The 21,619-nt window shown below is 37.0% G+C and overlaps 2 protein-coding genes and 1 non-coding gene across 9 annotated transcripts; all 3 read left to right on the top strand.

The window, feature by feature from the left end:
- The first annotated feature begins 290 nt into the window (after positions 1 to 290).
- On the top strand, positions 291 to 9,496 carry LOC121792216 (putative white-brown complex homolog protein 30). 2 transcript variants are annotated; one of them, XM_042190076.1, is made up of 14 exons: positions 291 to 934; positions 1,007 to 1,083; positions 1,397 to 1,672; positions 2,556 to 2,619; positions 2,700 to 2,846; positions 2,959 to 2,993; positions 4,300 to 4,373; positions 4,516 to 5,366; positions 5,973 to 6,269; positions 7,054 to 7,506; positions 8,083 to 8,231; positions 8,483 to 8,772; positions 8,850 to 8,983; positions 9,066 to 9,496. In XM_042190076.1, exons 1-14 carry the CDS (start codon positions 696 to 698, stop codon positions 9,220 to 9,222), a joined length of 3,243 nt encoding a protein of 1,080 aa, XP_042046010.1. In that variant the 5' UTR covers positions 291 to 695; the 3' UTR covers positions 9,223 to 9,496. The 2 variants fall into 2 exon arrangements, with proteins under 2 accessions (XP_042046010.1, XP_042046011.1); XM_042190077.1 differs by lacking the exon at positions 1,007 to 1,083 and having other exon boundaries at positions 796 to 934.
- A 1,914-nt stretch (positions 9,497 to 11,410) lies between these two features.
- LOC121792225 lies at positions 11,411 to 15,969 on the top strand. Of its 6 annotated transcripts, none has more exons than XM_042190094.1 (7): positions 11,411 to 11,535; positions 12,751 to 12,904; positions 13,596 to 13,648; positions 13,817 to 13,904; positions 14,014 to 14,783; positions 15,007 to 15,549; positions 15,623 to 15,969. In XM_042190094.1, the coding sequence occupies exons 2-7, from the start codon at positions 12,754 to 12,756 to the stop codon at positions 15,860 to 15,862; spliced, it is 1,845 nt and encodes a 614-aa protein (XP_042046028.1). In that variant the 5' UTR covers positions 11,411 to 11,535; positions 12,751 to 12,753; the 3' UTR covers positions 15,863 to 15,969. The 6 variants fall into 6 exon arrangements, with proteins under 6 accessions (XP_042046028.1, XP_042046027.1, XP_042046030.1 ...); XM_042190093.1 differs by having other exon boundaries at positions 11,433 to 11,554; XM_042190096.1 differs by lacking the exon at positions 12,751 to 12,904 and having other exon boundaries at positions 11,481 to 11,554.
- Positions 15,970 to 20,955: 4,986 nt separating this feature from the next.
- On the top strand, positions 20,956 to 21,027 carry TRNAH-GUG. The gene has a single exon. It is a non-coding gene; the product is annotated as a tRNA-His (tRNA).
- Positions 21,028 to 21,619: the final 592 nt, after the last annotated feature.

Here is a 21,619-nt window from a genome sequence, read left to right as displayed (position 1 = left end):
AACCAAAATTTTAAATTCCCAAAATGCCCCCAAAACTCAACTTTTATATATGTATAGATTATGGACTATTAGGGTAGTTAACTCAATAATATAAATGCTAGAAACTAATCATGGGATATGTAGAAATCCTAGGAACTAAACTAAGCATATAGTTAACTCTTATTTTTATTATTTCGTAAATAAATTCATACTGTATTTATTTTACTTCATATTTAAAGCTCATTCCTATAATAAAGGATGGATAATATATGTCAAGTCACATTCACTTGAAGAAACAGAGAAATACAAACTCCATGAAAGGAAATTACAATTCAATAATCCTATATAGGCTAAAAATAGAAATCTCCCGATTTGTTTGAGTCCAAAATTAGCGCCATCAATCTCTCCCCGCCAACTCTTCCTCCTATCTCCATGGAAGCATTCGTTCTCGAACCTCAACTTGGACAAAAAAAATCAACCAGAAAAGCTTTTTTCGTATCCCCAATTTCCTCCCAAGCAATTTGGAAAAACACTCGTTCATTTCTTCATACATCAATTGTTGGAGCCCGTGCTCTAAAATGTACAGTCGCGCAGCTACGACTTTAACCGAGGGCCATTACGCTGGAAAAATCCACGAACAAACTTCGGAAATTTCTACGCAATCGTTTTGATGGTTATCCTTATGTTCGAGTGCTGTAAAGATTCACACGATTGAAATGAGTGGAATTAGGGGAAATTCCTCTCGAGTTGCATCGCTGCTGGTGTGGATTTCGGTTCTGATCGCAGCTTCTTCTCTGCGGGGCGTGTGGTGCCAGGGTGAGGACGAGTATTCAAAGACGGGCAACCCTGCAGTGCTGCCGGTTGTCACCTCTATGATCTACCACCAAATTCGCAACCTCACCAAGATATTCAACAAGGAGATTACTTCCTCATTAGGGTTTTGCACGCGGGACGTGTAAGTTGAATTTCGACAACCTGTTTTCTTTACGACATTGTTAATATGCGTATTGCCTTTTTGTTATCCCAGAGATCATGATCTGGATGGGGCGTTTGAGTTCGAGAACAATTTGGACTTTCTTAGTAATTGTGTTAAAGAGACCAAAGGTATCCATAATTTAATTTTCTAATAGTGTAATGTGTATGTGAACGGAAGGCTTGTGCAAATCTTGTTGTGGCTGCTAAGTTATATAGACTATATATTACAATTGTCATACAAGTTGATTGTGTTATTCTGAACCAATTTCAGCTGTTTTATGAGTGGTCCTTTGCATAACAAAAATAAGAAAATGAGGTTTTCTATGATGTTAGTATGACCTATTTTTACTGCATAATCTATAAAAATGATGCATAATAGTTGAATACTTCATTAATACTATATAGTAATTAATTTCTGGCATTGCATTGCCTGATTCGACAGATGTGACCAAGAGGATCTGTACAGCAGCAGAAATGAAGTTCTACTTCTCCAGTTTTATGGAAACTGATGCAGATGCAGATGCACAAGTCTTAAAACTCAATAGGAACTGTAATCTAAACTCGTGGGTTCCTGGATGTGAGCCCGGTTGGGCTTGTTCCATTCCAGAGACTGAACAGGCTGACCTGAAAAACATAAAAGAAATTCCAGATAGGGTGTTTGATAGTCAACCTTGTTGTGCGGGTTTCTTCTGTCCCAGAGGTCTCACCTGCATGATTCGTAAGTGCTTCTTCAAATTTTAAGACCACATCTAACTTAATTTTTGGTTTATGAATAGAATGCAAGGTCTTCACCACATAATAAAGTTTAAGCAGTGTATTTGAAGTTAAAGTTGCTCTTGCCTTTTTTATTGATGTTCTATATGATTTTTCCAATGATAGATTGTTGGATTTGCATGTTGGGACCTTGAACTTACACCATATCAACCTTAGAATGTTGGCTCTTTTGCAGACAAAATAATAAATAATCTAATATTGTTTTAGAAGAAGCATATGACCGTGCTGTAAATACAGGTGGACACAATAGTTTAACTAGTTCAAGAGTAGTGTGGTACAACTCCAGTGATGAGCTGGGGACAAAGATGAAATGCATATTATAAGTTTAACTTTTAGTAATGAGAGGAGAAACGATTTATCGGATTTCTTTCACCTTATCTTAAGTAAGGTGGATGAAGCCGGCAAACAACCGTGATTTGCATACTATTACAAATCGTTGTACATTGCACCCAAAGGAGCTCTTATCCTCATATTAACCATTTTTATTTTATGGTAGAGTTTGTAGGGCTTAAAACAGGTTGAATTAGTACTTTTGAAGAGGATTTTTCATTTTTTTCCACTCTGATGCACTTAAAGTACTAATTCAAGTTCAGTTCATTATATGAATTTGGTTATAGTATGTTGCGAAAGCTTTTATGGGTCATATATGTTGTACTCTGATAAAAAAGTCCTCAAGTTTCTTTGATAGATCTATTTTGTATGTATCTCACACAAATAAATGAAATCTATAAGCCTATTTGAAGCATTTAATGAGTCACATAGAGTTCTTCAATGAGTGAAGTTCTTGCAACTAACTCATATTTTACTTTGCTTTTCTCATATTGAAGCTTGTCCACTAGGCTCATATTGCCCGCGTGCGCAGCTCAACCAATCGACTGGTGTATGTGAACCGTAAGTTCATTTTGCAGGTCAACATCAATTTTGTCATTTCTATAATCAGTCTTGACATTTTAGGTGGTAAGCAATTGCAGATATGCATATCAGTTACCTCCTGGTAGCACAACTCATTCATGCGGTGGAGCTGATGTATGGGCAGGTGTAGGAGGTAGTGATGACATATTTTGTGCAGCAGGATCTTACTGTCCAAGTACAATCCAAGTGATCCATTGTAGCAGAGGGTATGTGCACCATCAAGAAGAAGTTTTCTTGCACCTTTTAGCAGGCAGTTATTCGTTATACCTGAAAATACGCATCTCTCTGTAGTAACATTCATTTTTTTTTCAACTCCAGACATTACTGCATGCAAGGCTCTACTGAAGAAACAGGTAATCTTCAAAAGCTTATTAGTGGTTTCCTAGACGAACTGAAACTAGTCACTATTATTTATAGTAAATTTCCTAATATGGTGGATCCCATTTCCCACTAAGGCACTAACCATACTTCAATTAATTTTGTTTACTATCTCTATCCTGCTTTACCAATATCGCATTAAAACTTGTATTATCCTGATCCATTATTAAACTACTTTTTATGGATGGAGATAGTATAATTTGTTTAAATAGAAATATTTTTTTCATTACGGAATACAAAACGTAGTACTCCATTTGTCCCTCTGCACTAGAAAACTTTCTTTTTGGCACGAGATTAAAGAAATTATGTTAAAAGTGAGTTAAGCGAAGGGAGAATAAAGTAGGAAAGGAAAAAAGGCAGAGAGATGAAGAGAGAATAAAGAAAGAGAGAGTAAAGTAAGAGATAAGGAATAGGTTTACTTTTTGCCAAAAAAAAGAAATGACTCAGCCTATAATGGGACAATCCAAAAAGGAATACGACCCAACTACAGAGGGACGAAAGGAGTACGTTTTTAGGAATCTTGCGTCACTCAAGAGTGCATAGTTTGGAGTTTGTCCTTTGCGTCACTCAAGAGTGCATAGTTTAGAGTCATATGATTGTTCAAATATATGATGCTATTAGTTATCCAGGACTCATCATAGGGTTTTGGACAAGCACCAATAAAACCTCTTAGATTCTTTTATAATAGTACAGGTGTACACAGGACTCACAAATAAGATTTTTTTAATGACATTGTTCCTTGATATGCAAAAATGGCAGGAGGGGAGCATTTTATTGGAATTAGTCTATGCCATCCACCTTTTTTTAAATATTATAAATAATACTACTAAACCAACACCCACAATTGTTAATGTTCAAAGGTGATATTTTTTGAGTATGTCAAAATGGCAGGGAGGAAGCATTATGTTGGAAAGTCAATGTCATCCATTTTTTATGGGCAAATGAATATAAATTTAAAGACCATGCCTCGGGAGACTCGAACTACCACATCCTCTTTCATATATGGCATGTGGTGCTTGTACTGAGTAACTAACTCATCATAAAAATGAATGGTTTGATCATTTGCATGTAATCCTCTCCCTGAACAAATTGCTGACTCTTTAGATGATTGATTTTATACTTTGACAAGATGATCAGTTTCCACTTATGGTAATTTTTAGGCTTACTAGACTTTCATATTATTAGGTTTGTCCAGATTGACATTTCTCCTTTGTACCATTAATGCATTTAGTCTGTAGCTAATTTTGTTTCTCCGTCTAATATTGTCTTAATCATTTGCAGTTTGCTTCAAGTTGAGTACTTGCAACCCGAATTCTAACTCACAGAACTTGCATGCCTATGGATTTATGCTAATTGTAAGTGGACTATTTGGCATTAGATCTTGATTGACCACTCATATTTATGTTTGTTTCCTAGCCCCTTCGTAATAAATCATTAAAAGGAGATGACAATCGATCTGATTTCCTTGCTAACATTTTATCTGATGTCCACATTCAGGGTGCATTGAGCTTGGTGTTAATAGTGTTCTACAATTGCTCCGATCAAGTACTTACAACTCGGTATGAAAGAATTTCCAAATCCAGAGAGAGAGCGATTAAAAGTGCCCGGGAAACTGCACATGCAAGAGAAAAGTGGCAAGTTGCAAAAGATGCGGCAAGAAAGGGAGCCATAGGCTTGCAGAAACAGCTGTCACGTACATTGTCACGCAATAAAGGTGATGCACCAGTTCCAGCTAGCTCAAATAAACCAACTGGTGTTCATAATGCAAAAAAGGAAGCAGGCAATCTCACTAAGATGGTACAATCACTTGATAGCGATCTAGATTCTAACTCTGGCTTTGACCTGGCTATCGGAGATAGGAACATTAAGAAGCAAGTGCCAAAGTCCAAACAGTTGCACACTAAGAGCCAAATATTTAAGTATGCGTATGGTCAGCTTGAAAAGGAGAAAGCTATGGAACAGATGCAACAAAACTTAACCTTCTCTGGTGTGATTTCAATGGCAACTGAGACAGATATGAAGACAAGGCCTACCATTGAGCTTGCTTTTAAAGATCTTACTATAACTCTGAGAAACAAACACAAACATCTGATGAGGCGTGTAACTGGAAAACTTTTACCAGGACGAATATCTGCTGTTATGGGTCCATCAGGAGCAGGGAAAACAACATTTCTTTCTGCAGTGGCAGGAAAAATAAGGGGATGCCATATTTCTGGTTCAATTCTCATAAATGGAAAGCCTGATTCCATTCATTGCTACAAGAAAATTGTGGGCTTTGTCCCACAAGATGACATTGTTCATGGGAATTTGACAGTAGAAGAAAATCTCGGGTTCAGTGCTCGGTGCAGGTTTGTTAGTTATAATTCACGTGGAGCAATTATCATCATTCCATAGCCTAATATATGAGACTAAAGGAATTTTCTTCACAAATTCAAGATTTCTCACTGAGCTGATTCCTACAATTTGTCTTTCGATCTATTTATGTCGTAAGCTTTTCAAGGTGATTGTTAAGACGGTCTAATTTGGCTATCATTTTGTCTTGTGATGCTATAGGGATACGATTGTAAACTGTGTGCGTTACTCATCATGAATTAAGTTGGATATCTAAAGTCCTTTATTTGCATGCTATTTTTTCATTGGCTTTCTCATCTTATGGTAAGAAACTACACATGAATGAATTCATGCTAACTGTATATAGTCTGTAGCTGGTTACGATGGACTATGCATAAAATAAATTTTTTAAGTATTTAACATGCTATGGTTCTTGAATTTTTCCAGACTGCAACTAATAACTTATGCTAATTGTATTCAAATAAGTAAAATTTTATTTGTTTTAAGTCCTAGTTTGACTTGGTATGGAAATTGTTTCTGTTTTGGGCTCTTAACATTCTTTTAATGTCATTTCTGGTGCACTGATGTTGTTAAACTCATTGCTGGATTTGAACACAATGAAGGCTTTCTGCTCACATGCCGAAGGCTGATAAGGTTCTTGTTGTTGAGAGAGTGATCGAGGCCCTTGGACTACAGGCAATAAGAGATTCTCTAGTTGGAACTGTTGAGAAGCGAGGTATATCTGGAGGCCAGAGAAAACGAGTAAATGTAGGTCTAGAAATGGTCATGGAACCTTCTCTGCTAATCTTGGATGAGCCGACATCTGGTTTAGACAGTTCGTCTTCCAACTTACTCATTAGAGCCCTTAAACGCGAGGCTATTGAAGGAGTAAACATCTGCATGGTTCTTCACCAGCCCAGGTAACTCCTAATGGTTATTTACTGCTTCCCTCCCTGGATGCATTACAACAAAAAAGTTATATATCATGCAAGTTTTACCTTGGTGATGGAATCCTTACTGCATTAAATTTCAGTATCTTTTGACTAAATGGCAACTAGCTCAAGTCTGATGTATTGCAAAATATATGGATCAATTACACTTAAATTAAACTTTTCTAGATCGAAGTATCAAGTATCATTGAATTATTTTCGATGTCTGCATGTTTCTTAGTTTATAGATAGTATATGATTGCCAATGCCCTATCATCTTTCAACTGCACTAGGTGCTATCTTTGTCGTGGGTAAACTTGAGGTAACTCGAGTATTTTATTTGTTTGAAGGCTATGAGAGAAAGCCAAAAATTAGAAAGGCTAACAAGAATCTGGAAGTTTTACTAGAGAGTCATTAGAAATGAGGTTGAAAAGACATAGATTATATCATCAATTGACACGAAGAGTGCGAGATGAGCTAAATATGAAACCTAGGATTCCAAATTCCTTGAGTTCACCCACTTTTCTACCTGAAATCTCACTATGACATAATGCCTGCACACCAAGTGAAGAATCTCTTGCGGTTAAATATTTAAAATCCTTGGAGCTCTCACACGCATTTTGTGTTCAGCATATTTATGCTATTAAGTGTTACTCCCTCCGTCCCACTGTAGTAGAGGTGTTTCGTTTTGAGCACTCATTTCGAAAAAATTGATATGGTAAATAATTAAATTAAAGTGAGAGTAAAGTAAGATGACTTTCTTTTCCTGCTTCAGCTACACATTGTACCAAATGTTCGATGATATAGTACTTTTGGCCAAAGGTGGTCTTACTGTGTATCATGGACCGGTGAAGAAAGTTGAAGAATACTTTGGAAGCTTTGGAATCCATGTACCGGATCGTGTTAATCCGCCAGATCATTTCATTGATATACTTGAGGGTATCGTAAAACCATGTGCTGGTGTGACTGCTGAACAGCTACCTGTTCGGTGGATGCTTCACAATGGCTACTCTGTTCCTCCAGATATGCTACATTACTGTGATGAAATTGCATCAGCCTCTAAAGGTGGAAGTAGTATTAGTGCTCAAGAAACTGCGGAGCCATCTACTCTGGGAAGTGAGTGGAAGGAGGAAGAACAAGAGCCCTCAATTAAATTCCTTAAAATACATGATTTATCTAATCGCCAAACGCCTGGTTTCATGCGGCAGTATAGATATTTTCTTGGCAGGTATGTAAGCTTTCTCCTCTTACAGGTTTCCATTTCATCATTTTTCGATACTGAATCATAGAATTGCCATTCCTTCGAGATAACCAAGTACGGAGGTGTTCTGATCTATAATGTTTAAGTTTTTAAAGAAGTGACATGAGGGTTGACAATTTTGTTTCTGATTAGGGTACTTAACAACTCACCTCCATACCTGTTGTTTGTTCTGTTACCTTGAAACAATATATTTATGTGATATTAGCGGTTAATTGGTCAATGTTTCTTTTATTGTTTTTGTGAAAATCTAATACTACTTTAGTGGGGGTTACTTCTGTTCTTCCAATTTTGAGTAAAAATGTTCCTGTTATTATTCCTTTTTTCATCTTCATTAATTCAGCCGGCGTCCAAGAGGCCCATACCTCTGAGACGATTATTTACCATATCACTCATTCACTCTTGCATTTATTGGGACCCATATGCTATAACCTTCATTAGTAGATTGCATAAAGCTTGAGAAATTTTATGCAGTTGTTGTCCTGGTGATATAGTATACAATGCTTTCGCATCTGCTCATCCTTGATTCACTTGCAATTTCTTCAGAATTTGCAAGCAGCGGCTGCGAGAAGCTCAGTTACAAGCAGCTGATTTTTTTATCCTCTTGCTAGCTGGAGCATGCTTAGGATGTCTTTCAAAAACGAAGGGTGACACATTTGGCTATTACGGCTATATGTACTCAGTGATTGCAGTCTGTAAGTAGATTTTTCATCAGTTATCCCATGTGAATTTTTTGTGTGGACTTCCACTTGCTTATTTACTTCAAGCTGCCGATTTTTTTCTTCTTCTTGGTTATTTATTTTGGATATGATATTAACTGTTTTTTAGATATTGATAATCTTTTGTCGTAGACGCTTGCCTCTGGAAGGTCTTTGAGCACTTGATATTAAGCAAATTTCTGCACCTTTTTTCATCATCATTTATTATTTTAGTCTCTATTTTGCAGCACTCTTGTGCAAGATTTCTGCCATAAGATCATTCTCAATGGACAAATTACACTACAAGAGAGAGCGTGACGCTGGCATGAGCACCCTAGCTTATTTTCTATCCAAGGATACAATCGATCTTTTCAATATCCTTATCAAGCCTTTGGTTTTCCTTTCGATGTTCTATTCCTTCAGCAATCCAAGGTCAACATTCCCAGAAAACTATATTATTGTGCTCTGCCTTATGTACTGCGTGACTGGGATCGGATACGTGTTTGCTATTGCGTTGCAGCCTGCTCAAGCCCAACTGGTAGCTAATTCACATATTTTTCTGCTATCTCATCTGGTGTTTCTTTCTTGGGCTGACAATTCAGTTTTCATTCACAGTGGTGCGTGCTTCTTCCCGTTGTTCTTACTCTCATTGCGAATCAAGATAAAGGTGACAAAGTTGGAAGGATACTACGTCATTACTGCTATCCGACGTGGGCTTTAGAAGCCTTCCTGATAGCAAATGCTCAAAGGTCAGTAGCTCAACTTAAAGTTAAACAAGCTTCTGCATAACTACATGTATCTTGTGATCAATATTGTTGTTTGTATATGCAGATTCTCTGGAGTTTGGTTGATAACCCGATGTGCCTCGTTAAACGATCTAGGGTACGATGTTCATCGCTGGGTAATTTGTCTACTTAACCTTATCCTCAGTGGTATAGGTTTTAGGGTTATGTCTTACTACAGTTTGGTTAAATTGGGAAGGAAATAAGTTGTCCACTAGTTTAGTTTATAAAGATTAGTTGTATCATATGACTAACTTTTCAATGCCTTGAGTTTTGGCTTCTTCTGTCACAATTTTTTTATGATGCAGAAAGTGTAGGTTATTGACCTCTGTCTCTTACTTGCTACTCATTTCATGGTACACGTTATGTATATTTTTGTTTAACATAACGTAAGTATTGTACGAATTAATATACATGTACTGATGTAATACACCAATTCATTAATTGTATGGTAGTTGGATTCATATTTTCTTTTGTAAATAAGCATCTGAATACAAATTAGGCGCTACAACTGAAGGTAGAGGATATATGCTTCTTAGACACGTGTTTGCACAAAGAGTTACTATTGCAACGAATATGCACATTAGCTGTGAAATTTATGATTCAAAAATGATAACGCATTAATTCAAATATTGAATTAATTAGGTTTATACACTCGACAATTCGAGACGTTGGCTTCTTTACCATTAAACTCAACATGTTATGATGCAACAAATATGAAGAGAAAAATAGAGAGAACTAACATTAACATTTATTGCTATTAAAATTTGGAAAACTAGAGAAAAACAATAAATAGTACACAAGGTATTTAAATAAAGAGAATCCTACAATCTTTCAATTGACTAAAATTGAATTTCTTGATTAAGATACCATTAACTTATTAAGATAAAAATAAAATTCTAAACCAAAGGAAACAACTTTCGGTAATTTTCAATACACCTCCGTAGTGAAATTTACTGGGAACAATCAAGAGCGGTCAAAATTCTTCTGAGCTTTCACGCATAATTTTCAATAATTAGGCACTTCTTCAATATTAATCTTCTTAGAGCAATAAAATCAAATCCTTGATAGGTAGTTCTGATATCATGAAGCAAATACTATGAAAGTAAGGAAAATATAGGGAAAAAAAACTGCAATGCAAATTTATTGCTACTTAAACATGAGATGAAAAACAAAAAGTAGAAAAAATTTAATAAAAAAAACCCCTAGAATATCACATTTAATTGAAACCGAATTTCTTAAATCAAATACCACTAACTTATACTCCCTCCGTCCGCGAATAAGAGTCCTGATTCACTTTTACCAAAAATGGTAATAGGGTCCCACCTTTCACTAATTCATTACCCTCACATTTCATTTAAAACTAATATATACAAGTGGGACCCCTATTGCACTAACTTTTTCCATCCATTTTTCTTAATATTTCTTAAAACCCGTGCCGCCAAAAAATGGGATTCCTAATGGCGGACGGAGGGAGTATTATGATAAAAAAAACAAATCTTATTACTTACAACTAACAATAAGCTTAGCTAATACTCCCTCCGTCCCGCACTACTCGCACTTATTTCCTTTTTGGGCGTCCCAAGTTACTTGCACTCTTTCCATTTTTAATAAAAATTTTCACCCACAACCGTCATTTTTTACTTTCCTATACACTCATTCCTTAATCTCCGTGCCGAAAAGGAAAGGAGCGAGTAGCCCGGGACGGAGGGAGCAGTATTTAGCAAACGACTATGCTAGTAAAGTGAAACTAAGTTGTATTGTACTATCTCCCGTCCTATATAAATAGAATGCATTTTGTATCTGAAATAGTCAATATTTATTTATAGAGATATTTTCTATTTTTCTTTTACTATATCATTTATGGATTCTACTATCCAACTATTTTTTTTTCATTTTTCTATTTTATTAATTAAACATTAAAATATTTATTATTTTTAAATAGTCTATTTTTATGAAATAAAGAAAATTGATATTAATAATACTCCCTCCGTCCCTGAAAATTTGTCACATATTTCCTTTTTCGTCCGTCCCTAAAAATTTGTCACCTTTCACTTTTACCATTTTTGGTAGTGGACCCTATATTCCACTAACTCATTCACACTCACATTTTATTATAAAACTAATATATAGAAGTAGGACTCACATGCCACCAACTTTTTCAACTCACTTACTATTACATTTATTAAAACTCGTACCGGGTCAAATGGAGACGAATTTTGGGGGACGGAGGGAGTAACAAATAAAAAAGAAGATAATTCTAGTTGACATAGACTCGAATCTTGGTGTTCTACAAAAGCAACTAGTAATAAATTCGGTGTAGCACAACAAGGTGTCGTTGTCACACTAAACGATAACAGCGCGTCGCCACGGCGGACGCCAAGCAACATATTCCATTTCAACTTTGTGAAATCCTTTTCAATTCCGCCAAATAAATGCAAACATTCCTTTTCTTTCCTACACTCTCAACGCACTCACTCACTCACTGAAGCGGATTACTCGGCCAGCTGAAGAGTTAGGTTAGATATTTTCCAACAGGTTTACTTTTCTCTTCATTATTCCCTTGTGTCAATACGTTTATTTATTTATTTATTTTTTTTACGGGTTCCCATTCGAATGTCTAGTTCACGAGATTCGTTTTCTGTTCGGCCGGCGAGGTTGTGTTTCGGTAGATGATAGTATTTATCTAATTCTGCAAAGATGTGCAGTGTTTCAAAGTAGGGTTATTCGGTTAGAGTGGGTATATTGAATTTAAATCACTAAACTAGAGATAAGGGTGTGAATCAATAAATGCAATCAAGACTACAATTGTTCCGACGAATTAAGTAGTGCAGATTATTGCATTCATTCGAACTGGACTGTAATTTTTGCAATGGATTTCAGCTTATCCAAGAAGTTGCATGCAATGTTGAAGATATTAATTCTATCGTAGCTCTCATGCGAGATGCTTGCTTAGAAAGTAATAATTTCACTTTGCATGTGTAATTGCTTTGTGTATCTAAATTGTATGTATAATTGGAAGAATGTCAGCATCTCTTGATCACATTTACAATTTTGGGCTCAATACCCTGATTTCTTAAATCAACTATGAAAATCAATTCGACTCAAGAGTGATAGGGTTTTATTGTCAACAACTTGACTTGAACTTTAGAAAGGATTGATTTTAGCGGAACTAGTTAGTTTCATCAGAATAAGGCTAGTTTAATTGTAATCTCAAATATGGATTACCTGTTTTGTATCCTCAATTTGTAGTAAGCTTGATAATACTTTCTGTAGCGATCCTTCACATACTGATACTAATTGTTAGGGAATATGTGATTTAGTTTGGAAGACTTCATTTTGACTTTTTAGATTTCCAGTCTTAGTGTTTTTAGGTATGTTTCAAATCCTTAGGTTTATTATCTTCATAAGTAGATTTACATAATCAATGTGTACATCTGCAGTAATTGTAAATTTATGAGAAGATGTGCTTATGTAACTTCTAACAGCGAATGTTGACTGAGTATGACATTTTGCTTTATTTTAAGTTAAAACTTTGAACCATAGTGCGACCAATAATACTATTCTTTATCTAGGGTCATGCTTTTCGATGGTTTTCATTGAGACTTCTCCCTCTATTTATTGCATTTATGGATGAATTGCCATGCTATAACTCCTGCCAAATAACTTAACAGCATTCTCTTCTAGTATAGCTTTAATAGAATACTTCTCCTACTATGAATAATATTTATCAGGTAATGGAGAATGGACCTCCAACAATTGAATTTGAAGATGGAACAGTTGATGTAGAACATCAAGATGGGCATGTCCCAGTGGATAGTGTCATGTGGTTTAATGAGAAGATCTCAGAGAAAGCTATTGACATTCGAGAGGTTTCCAGCAGTTTTGGTATATATTGCAGTGTTAAGTTGTTAACTTATATCCCTTCCCTGGCTGACTAAGTAGATTTGTATTGAGGATTTCATGTTTCAGTTGGGTTCAAATGGTTGTAGGTATCACATGAACAGATACTACTGAAATTTATCTCTGTATATAAGAATAATGGGGTAAAAGGATCCTGTTAGAAAACAATATGGGCAACTGATATTTAAGTGATCATCTTGATTATTTGGCATATTTGTTCAATTATATCTCGCCCTTGTCTATTTGCAGTAGTCTTTATTGTAAAATTTCTCTAAGCTGCTGATCGTCGATATATATTGTAACTGATTTGGTGTATCCTGCTGATTTATTGAATACGTATAATTCTTATTACTGCCGGAAAAAATAGACCGGAGATTGTTGCACAGAGCATGTTTTTTGGCCGTTCTTGACTAGATTAACCTACATGTCATATTGTATCTGTCTGCATATGAAGACTCACAATTCTACAATATTTCTCCAGACGCCTTTTCCCCAATCTTTAAGTTAAAAAATGTTGTTAGCTGCTCACTTATACAGTATATTTTTGATAATTTGACATACATGCCAACTCTAGCTTTAATATGATATTGTTAGATTATACTCTCCAATTTTTAATTTTTTATACATATGGTATATTTTCTCTCTCTCAATCACTCATAATTCGTGCTTCATGCAGATGTGACGAGTACAGGTACTACTCATGAAGGGGGAGATACTGTCAATAGAGATGTATGTCGTTATTAATTATTCTTCTAAATTAATGGCTGACAGTAGTTTTTCTTTCTAGTCAGTTCCCATAAATGCTTTTGCATGTATCTATATCCAATGCCACTTTCGCTGTCTTTATTAGAAAAAGAACAAATCTTTTTCATTTTCACTGGGGATGCTTATCTGTAGGTTCTCAATTCATTACACACTGAAGATGATGGTGGCTATTTTAGATTGCAAAATGATTTCTGTAGCATGGGAGAAGAGTATCTTCTAGGTAAGCATTCTTATACTCGCATTGTATAATTAAACTTTCTGTTCGTTAAGTGGCTCATATTGCTAACCCCCCTCTCTCTCCCCCACCCAACCCAAAACCAATGAAAAAGAAAACTGCTGTATTGGGTATGCAGGTGTTGGATTTTCTGAAAGTATTACAGATCTGGAATATATTTCAAGCGAATGCCTGCAGACTTCAGTTTCAGACAGTCCAGTTCTTACATGTGCTGGTATTGACTCTCCTTGGAAATCAGATCTATTTCGAATAATGGAAGTGCCAGAATGCCAAAATGATGTAGTTGATCTCAAGAGTTCTGAATTTGTTGAAATTCCTAATCCACGTCATGAGCCTGAAAAATTGTCTGAGAAGAAGCCTCTGAAATCACAAAAAGAGAATATTGGCAAGGTCTGCGACATTACAAGTCACTCTTTTGATGATTTACCATCTGATGAGAACGCTACAAGCCTTTCTGAACCAGTGAAGATGTTTTCCAATCCAAAAGATGAGAAATATGATGAATGTGGGCAGACTGGCCAAAGTGGTAAGTCCAATGGAGTTCAGGGGCAGGATGAATTATTAACCGTGTGTACTGCAGAAAGTCCATCTGATGCCCATCCTATGCTAAAGAGATCTCGCAAGCCCACAAAGAGGTACATCGACGAAGTAGTAGATCCTATTGCACGGAATCCAAAAAGAAGGCGGGAGGTTTCGTCTTCAAGCTTTAGGGATAAGTCTTTGGGAGTTAAAGATCATAAGAAATGTCACATGGGATCTAAAGCCATCAAATTACCTGCTGAGGAATCTGCTGTTAAAGCTATTCAAGTGCCCTTTGGCTCGCTAGTGCATAAAGAATGTCCGGATAGTCCTGCATACAATGTGGTAAGTTTATTTTGACTATCAACTTATGATCTGACATTGCTCCAAAGTTGTTACTTTCTATACACCATAACTTATTTTGGAGTCTAAATAGCCCTATCTACAAGTTGGTTTATTTTACTGATTAGCATTGCAATTTAGCCTTCTATAGCTCTATTGTTTCTAATATGGAAATATTTTCGTTGTGTTCAACTCTAATTAATGATGTTGGTATTCGGTATACCAGACGTGCAGTTCAGATCGAAGAATTTTGATGAATAAGCCAAAAGATAACTGTGTTGCTTCAGAGAATGAAAAGAAAAGGGATGAATGTTCCCTAGCTGTTCATCAAATGAGAAGAAGTGATGGTACTCTGGCAGCGAGTCAAAAGAAGGATAAATATATCACAAATACTCATATAGCAAAGAGGAATTACAGTGTCATGCCCGCAAGTCATAAGAAAAAGGAGAAACATTCAAATGGAGCTCCTTCAAGGAAAAGTGATGACCGTCTCACAGCACCAAGTCAGAAAACAAGGGGACAAACTGTGCTTGCAGGTATCCCAAAAAAGGAGTGTTCAACCGCACTGTGTCGAAGAGAAAGAGACGACTCTCCCACTGTGGAGAGCCCTGAAGAAGTTAGTGGTCGGAGGAAGCATCACAGGCTTTGGACTATTGCGGAGGTTAAAAAATTAATTGATGGTGTCGCTGAGTATGGTGTTGGAAGATGGAGTAAAATAAAAAAAATTTACTTTCCTGCGTCTGCCCATCGTACCTCTGTAGATCTCAAGGTAACATTGTCTTCTATTTTAGGTATTGTCATATCAGCAATGACATGTGATTTGTTGGTTGCAATTATTGCAGGACAAATGGAGAAATCTTTTGAAAGCAAGCGGTTTGCAGGGACGGCACAATGAACATGGAGAGAAGAAGCGCAATGTGGCGTGGCGGCCTCTGCCAAAGTCCATCTTGCGGCGTGTTTGTGAACTGGCGGCGATGCACCCTTATCCCAAGGGCGGAAAACTGAAGATGTCACATATTCGTCACGTTTCTTTAGATGAAAGTACAGATATTACATTGAGTGACTATAAAAGGATCTTATGAAGTAGTATTTGATTCTTTTGTTTGTACAATGGATAGATATAGGCTAGGCCATTTTCTAAACTCACGGTTTCTTCAGACACATCTTTGAATGTACTATGATTTGTTAATTTTTTTTCTAGGTACTTTGTACAACTAAAGTAGCAAGATGAGCAGGTCGAACCGATAAGCATTTTACGTTCTTTGAATATTGTCGCAGGCACAAAAATACTGGAAACAGTGAAGCCAAAAAAAATACGAGGGCATAGTCGGCACCTTGATTAGTATTGCCTGTGTATATTGTATAGTGTGGTCGACTTGGTCGGATTTCGTTTGGATGTCGTCTCTTTCAGCTGCTGACTACCATCACCGCAACCAACCCAAAGACCACCACCTTCATTTCCTTCACTTGTGATTTTAGACAAATGATGTTAACATTCACATGCAACCTAGCTGAATAGTTGAACCTCAGTTTAAGCCGTTATAATCTGTCCACAGCTTTGTATGGGCTTATGTAGGTGTGCACAAACCGAACCGGACCGGCGGTTAACCGCTGGTTCGTGAACCGGACCCGGAACCGGAACCGGCGGTTCGGCGGTTAACACGGGCCGGTTCAGGTTCGGCAAAATCATGAACCGTGAACCGGCGGTTCGGCGGTTTGAACCGCCGGTTCAACGGTTCAAACGGCTAATTCCGGGATAGGTTCGTAGGGGTTCAAAGTAGGGACTGGTGTGAACTGCCGGTTTAGGACGAAAACCGCCTGTTCAAACCGGCGGTTCCGACCGGTTTCCGCCGGTTCCGGGAGCTTTTCAGGCGTAGGGGCTAGGGTGCAGAGCTTTGGCATGCGTGTCGGTCAGAAACCGGCGGTTTTCTGTCGGAAAACCGTGGAAAAACCGCCGATTTTGTGGAAAAACCGCCGGTTTCGAGGGTGAACCACCGGTTTGGGCGGTAAACCGGCGGTTTGTCCGAAAATTTGAAATTTGAATTTATTTTATTTTATTTATTTATTTCTTCCAATTTTACTCCTATAAATACCCCACTTCCCCTTCATTTCTCCTTACCCCATTCTTGTGTTAATAAGAATTTCTCTTCTCAATCTCAATTTCTCTATTCTCTCCTCATTCTCTCTAATTGCTCACGTTGTTTACTAGTTTCTGCTTACTACTATATTTGTTGTTGTGCTCGTAATTCATCACTTATACTCCATACATATTCCATCCATACTACTTTCATATAATCAATATGTCTTCTTCTAGTGGTGGATCCGGACGTGGTGATCGGGGCAAGGGAATTGCCCAAGATCAAAGTACTACTCGTCCCTCAAAATCAAGGCGACCTAGTCGTCGAGAAATTATGGAAGAGGTTTCTCGAGTGCAGGCTGAACGCATGCAAGTAAGTAATGAAAAATTATTTTTACAATTCATATTTCATAAAATTGAGTTCATATTTTTTTGTGTTCATACTTATACTTATAACTTCAACTTATATAATATTTGTAGTTGGAAGAAGATCATAGGACCACCATGCTACTCGCTGAAATGCAACAAGGTGGGGGTAGGGGAGGTGGTTCCCAACAAGACGATGTTGCTATATCGTCGGAATCGGACTCGGACAACAACGGGGATAGATCTCATTCTCGTATTCCGTCTAGCACCGGCGGAAATGAGGAGATGCCTCCCCCTCCACCCACTAACCCGGCAAAAGCTTTGAAATCTGACATTTTTGTCAAACACTACAAGAAGGTCCCGGTGGTGATTCCAAGTCCTCATAATCCGCACTCGCAAGAAGAGACATCGGCGTTTCATGCTTATGCAACTATTGCGATAAAGTGTACAAATTTGCGAGTGGTGGAGGATATGGCACCCTCCGTCGCCATTTGGTGACAAAGCATCCGGTAGAATGCGGCACTACCTCTACCCCAACCCAACTCAACTTCCAACCCGGGCCGCCCGGCGGCTCGGGTTCGTCGGGTACGCCTCTGTTTAAATATGATCAAAATTTTTTTTCTGATGTTATGACTAGATGGGCGGCAATGAAGCACTTTCCTTTTAACGTTTATGATGACAAAAATTTTGAGGCTACTATGCAAAGTGGTTTGAATGTAGCAATCAAGAGAATTGGTAGAATGACCGTGCAACGATCTACCGTTCGGCAATGTTTGGAGAAAAAGGTAGAATTAACACGTTATTTAGTCAACTTGGGTCACAGAGTGAACATTTGCTCCGATGTGTGGACGGATTGTTTTAACCGTCATTCATACATGGGCATTACGGTTCACTTTGTGGACAATAGTTGGACTTTAAACAAGCGTTTAATAGGTTTTAGAGAATATGAAACTCCACACACTGCACCCGAAATTGCTTCTTTGATTATACAATTTTTAAATGAGTTTCAATTATGCAACAAGATATTTTCTATCGGTTTTGATAATGCAACCGCCAACACGGCGACAATTGGCGATTTGATTGCGGCTTGTACACCGGTAATTGGAGGTAAGTATTTTCATCAAAGATGCATTTGTCATATTTTAAATTTATGTGTACAAGATGCACTTGAATTATGGCAAAAGCATGTTTCTCCTATTAGAACTGCAGTTAGATTAATCCATCAAAAGCCACCTATTGGCAAAGCATGGAAGAAATATTGCCATCAAAAGAATGTCAGGTATACGAATTTTACTATGGATGTGTCTCATAGATGGAATTCGACATATGATTGTCTGAATTCTACTTTGACACATAAAGATGCTTTATGTGATTTTTATAGAACCTATCTCGTTCATGATTTATATCTTTCGCATAGTTGTTGGGAACATAGTGTGGCTTTATTTAAATTGTTTAAAAATTTTAAAAATGCTACTGTTGAATTGTCGGGTGTTTATTATTGCACTGCTGTTCGTGTTTTAGAACATTGCATGTACATATCCCTTGGTTTTAAAACTGCAATGAAAAATGCTTCCTCTTCGCCTGAGCTAATGTGTGTCTTATATTACATGATTGAAAAATGGCTCAAGTATTTCAGTGAGATTCCAACCGTGTTTTTGATTGCAAAGGTATTGGATCCAAAATGGAAATTAGCCGTTACCTCACGGATTTTGGATTTTTATTATAACAACTTGAATTCAATTGATCTTGGCCCCCTTCAAGCACTCCAATCCGATACCAGTGACGAATTTGGAGTAGACCTCTCAAAAACCTTTCAAATAATCCTCCCGGACCGGTCCATTATCCAACAAACCTTCGAGTTTAACTTGCGCGCTCTCTACACCGAATATGAAACCAAGTATAACAACACCCACCAAGTCAGAAGACCCCCCTCCTCCACAACATAACTATGGCTTTGCATTTCAAGCCGATTATGATGACCCCGACGCCGCGTCCCAACTAGCCGACCTATACAGCTACAACACCGGCGGAAGGAGCTCAGGTATGGTAAGTGATTTGGATTTATATTTCGATTCACTATTTTCATTTGGTGATGAAGGTCCTACTCCTCCGGCCCAAATCGACGTCCTCGATTGGTGGGGAACCCACGAGAAAGAATTTCCCATCCTTGCGTCAATGGCCAAGGAGATTTTCTCTGTTCCGGCTTCCACTGTCGCCGTCGAGTCCGCTTTTAGTGTTGGCTCGCGTGTGTTGGATGAATCAAGAAGTAAGCTCTCGGCGAAAAATATGGAAGCCGTGATGTTACTTGATGATTGGGCCAAAGCCGACGTCAGAGAACAAGAAAATGATTGGGATGATCGTCAGGAGGGATCACAAGATGAATTCACCGGGGATGAATCATAGGCCAACCGTAAACCGCCGCCGGCCATGCCAAATAGGTAAGTAAGGTAAGAGAACTACGTGTGCTTTGATTCCCTACTGCAAATGAGCATTGGGGATACGTAGGCATCTCAACTTAAATTTTAAATTTAAGTTGAGTTCAAGTCCTTTTTCCTTTATTTCTTTTTTTCCCATTTGTTCTTATTTTAAAAATATGCAAATACAATTACATAATTGTATTTGTATATACTCTAGTAGATGAAGTAGATTTCTCTATACGGCTAAATCCGGGAAACTTTTGACAATTCTACTATAATTGTTGATTGTTAGACTAAACTCAACATTTAAAGTTGAATTGCTAAAGGTGTCCTTAATTTAGTTATGTAGAAAGATCTCCTTCGCCGATTAAGAGTATATATACTTATAATTTTTTTAATAAGAACTTCTAAGTCTTTTTTGTCAACACTTGTAAATTGTAATTGTTGTAGCTTGTATTTAAATTTTTCGATTTGTAATTGTTGTAACATGTAATTAAATTTTCCGATTTATAATTGTTGTAACTTGTATTTAAATTTTTCGATTTGTAATTGTTGTAACTTGTAAACGTGTAATTTCAGTAAAATTGCAACTTTCATCGTACATTTTTGAATAAATATTACACGTTGGAGTCGTAATTTAATTGAAAAATGCAAAAAAAAGGGCCGAACCGCCGAACCGGCCCGAAAACCGCCGCTTGAACCGCCGATTTTTTGAACTGGAATCGGAACCGCTGGGACCCTAGACGGGCCGGTTCCGGTTCATGCATTTCGTGAACCTTGAACCGCCGGTTCATGAACCGTGTGCACACCCGCTTATGCAAGGGAAAAAATATTATGGTAAATTTGAATTTTACTACGCAGTGAAAAAAGCTTTACAAGTGAGTATCTTTTCAGATTGACCACCTTGGGTAAGCAGAAATTGATAGAAGTTGTTACTCTTAATTATTCGCTCACATGAAATCTTAAAATTCCTTTTTTTTACCACAGGTATTCCGAAAAGGTGGAATCGGATTAGTCCTTTTTAAATAGTTAGATTTATTTTACACACAGTGAGTGGGCGAGCAGTATTAACCTTTCTGACATCTTTTTTATTCAGATACGGAAAATTCCACTTATCAAGTTAAGGTATTTTAATTTTACTGTTTTAGGCAGTTTGTGAAATCATATGGTAGTGAAAATTAGATAAATACTTGACATAATTGAATGAAAAGTCTATTTTCATAATTAAATTGAATGGGACCTAATCAGTAATGACACGTGATAGTTGAGTATCACAAGAATATGAATATTGTTTTAAGTTATTAAGACAACAACAGTGGCTGTAGTTTAGTGGTAAGAATTCCACGTTGTGGCCGTGGAGACCTGGGCTCGAATCCCAGCAGCCACACAAACTTGTTTTTTTTTGTTTCTGTTAGGTATTTTTTCTATACTCTCTATATCCTAATTAGTTTTTTTGATTAGTTATGAAATTTTGCTTGGTCAACATCTCTCCATCAATGTGAGATATCTCAACTAGCAATAGTTTTACTCTTCAAAATCGTGGATTGATCGACTTGTGAGATTTAAAAATACACCCTTGATTATAATAGCTACTCTTCATCAGTTAGACTATATTTTCAAAAAATGAACTACTAGTATTTTATTTCGGATGACACGTAGTCACATACGATATCATTTCATAAAAGACAATAAAATTATACTCCCCCGTAGTAGTACTACTTTTTTAGTATTGTAGCGATATTTGGTGCTTCATAGCTTGTCCAAATGTATTTATAGCTTTCATACTCTCAATTTTTGGATTCACTTACTGTAAAATCTTGAAGTTAGTCCCACGAAATACAGGATTCAAACTAATTCCAACTCAGAAAAATAGGGGGAATTCAAAATTATTTTAGCTTCAAGAAATTTAGAATGCAGGTCAGGGAGCAGATCTCATTTCCAGCTATTAAAATATGTATACTCAACCGATACTGAAGAAT

Source organism: Salvia splendens, chromosome 2 (genome assembly GCF_004379255.2).
Source record: "Salvia splendens isolate huo1 chromosome 2, SspV2, whole genome shotgun sequence".
Classification (NCBI taxonomy): domain Eukaryota; kingdom Viridiplantae; phylum Streptophyta; class Magnoliopsida; order Lamiales; family Lamiaceae; genus Salvia; species Salvia splendens.
Note: the sequence above shows the minus strand (reverse complement) of the source record. Positions and strands in the feature narration are given on the sequence as shown.